The 2,163-nt window shown below is 44.1% G+C and overlaps 1 protein-coding gene across 1 annotated transcript; it reads left to right on the top strand.

Annotated features, from left to right (window-relative positions):
- The first annotated feature begins 265 nt into the window (after nt 1-265).
- Nucleotides 266-1,551, top strand: SEP2 (stress enhanced protein 2). Its single transcript, XM_086494129.1, has 2 exons — nt 266-821; nt 1,159-1,551. The coding sequence occupies exons 1-2, from the start codon at nt 417-419 to the stop codon at nt 1,408-1,410; spliced, it is 657 nt and encodes a 218-aa protein (XP_086350255.1). The 5' UTR covers nt 266-416; the 3' UTR covers nt 1,411-1,551.
- The last annotated feature ends 612 nt before the right edge of the window (nt 1,552-2,163 follow it).

Below are 2,163 nucleotides of genomic sequence, written 5' to 3'. Positions count from 1 at the left end.
ACACGCCAGCGATCCATGCTCCGAGGTGCTCCAGCCAGGCGGGAACCACGTGTCCTCGCCTAGGGCTGACGTGGATGCCTATAGAATCCTTGGGATCTTGGACTCTTGGCGCCTTGGTCTTTTCAACGCGCTGGTTGAATCTGTGAAGGTGCACTTTTCCTTTTCTTCTGTATACCCTAACCCGCCTGCCCGCCATAGCCAAACCTTCGACCAGCTGCGTTGCTTGCTCTTTGCAGTAGAAGACCTTCCCATTCCCACAGACGACCTCATTTGCCGTTGCTCGTTCTGTAGTGGAAGACCTCACGACACAAACCTTCTCAACTCCCTGCTTCTCTTTCGGTCGTCTCATTCTTGCTTTTCGATCGACACTTTGCCTTCACTGCATAGGCAGTGGCAAGCCTTGTCTATCCGGCGAGATGACTTCCTCATTCCTTAAACCTTCCCTCCTTTCCGGCGCTTCTTCTGGCTTGGCCAGACCTAAGCATACGATCGCCAAAGAGCAGGCTTTAGCCTTCGTCTCAAAGCTGTCAGCAAGATCATTCGTCAGCTTCACACGAGGTATAGTCTCCATGGCTGCTGAGGGTAGTGAAGCGTCGGCGTCTTCTGATTCTAAGTCGCAAGGGGAAATTGCTGCTCCTCTGTTATCTAGTTCAAAGGTCACTTTGCCTCCACGGATGTGTAGTCTACGGGAATTTGGAGAAGGCATGGTAGCTGTCGACTCTGATGCAAAGGTGTCCAACTTTTTCGAGTTACTTGCAGCCAATATAGAGCTTTCGTACAAGGTTCAAGATTGGGAGATTCTTTCTGGTCGTCTTGCCATGGTATGCTGCAGAAACTCTTTGATATAGTAGCTACATGTACCACTTTGCAAGTTCGTATGGACATGCTTCTCTAATCTTGCTTGATGACTCGCATTTTTCTGGTTTACTGATGTTCTAATCATATAATGAGAGAAGCTGTTGAAGGCGGTATGGTTGGCCATGGTAGGGAGTAGGTCGGTCGCTTATTCTTGCTAGCGGAGCATTCTTATGCTGCAATACTACCATTCACTTTTGTGTTTATTGCATTCATTGACTTTGTGGTTGAACTAGAACTAAATTGATTGCATTTGGTTACTAAGTATGTTAGCTGATCCTAATTATGTGGGCTGTATTTCAGATGGTCTTTGCATCTGCTGTGCTCATCGAGGCAATCACTGGGAACAGCGTCTTTGAGAAAATGGATCCTCAAAGGGTGCTCGAAATTTTTGGTGCCATTTTTGCGTCTGTTTTTGTTGCTGCTGGTTTTGCTATAGCTCTACAGGCAAAGACAAGAGTAGCTTACACTGTGTCGAAAGGCTATGAAAATATGATGAATTCGCTAATAGATAATGTCTTTGACAGTCTACTCTTTGATAGAGAAGACTCGTAGTAAGCTGAGTGGCATGGAATGGATTGCAGGAAAGTGACATGCAAATCATGCTGTCTGCAGTGCTTGATTTTTGCTGGGCAGTGGCAGGGCATCAAATGTAAATTACTTGTAGCATTTATATCAGCTGACCAAGTAAGCGAACATGAGTATCCTCTAGTTAAACAGGTGGACTCAGGGCTATTGGCAAGAAGCCTGTGTTTCAAACACTTACTATAGATATATTCTATATTTATTTCCTATGTTGGGACCTTGGGATAGGAGAATATTGTTACAGCTTTACTCTGTTCACAGCCTATGTTCTGAGTGACTTTGTAAGGCGTCTCCAGTATGGATAGGCTGGCTCTGAGTAAAGTTTATGTATGCCTTAGCATGTACATATAAAGCTCTAATGAGATTTCTAACATTGAAATTAATGTAAAGATTTAGTGGTGACGCTCGTTTTTTGAGTGCAATGGCGAGTTGCTACATCTAGTGGTTGAAGTGTAAAATTGTATTATTTCAGTTTCGCTTTGAAGGCAGTTTGGTCTGTGTACTTGATGCACATAAGTATCTGTGCCACCCAATTGAAGCATATGGGTACTAAAATGCTCATCTTTTTGAGTGCTCTCTTTTGTTTATTGTGGAGAAGCTAGTGCTTTTGAAGCTTTATGTATAGTAGGTGTTAAACTTGTCGCAGACCATCTATATGAAGGCTGTCTTCTGTAGCTTGCCATATAATGCCTCAAGTTTGGTTTGCTTTAACACTTGCTCTAT

Source organism: Adiantum capillus-veneris, chromosome 21 (genome assembly GCF_014529385.1).
Source record: "Adiantum capillus-veneris isolate H3 chromosome 21, ASM1452938v2, whole genome shotgun sequence".
Classification (NCBI taxonomy): domain Eukaryota; kingdom Viridiplantae; phylum Streptophyta; class Polypodiopsida; order Polypodiales; family Pteridaceae; genus Adiantum; species Adiantum capillus-veneris.
Note: the sequence above shows the minus strand (reverse complement) of the source record. Positions and strands in the feature narration are given on the sequence as shown.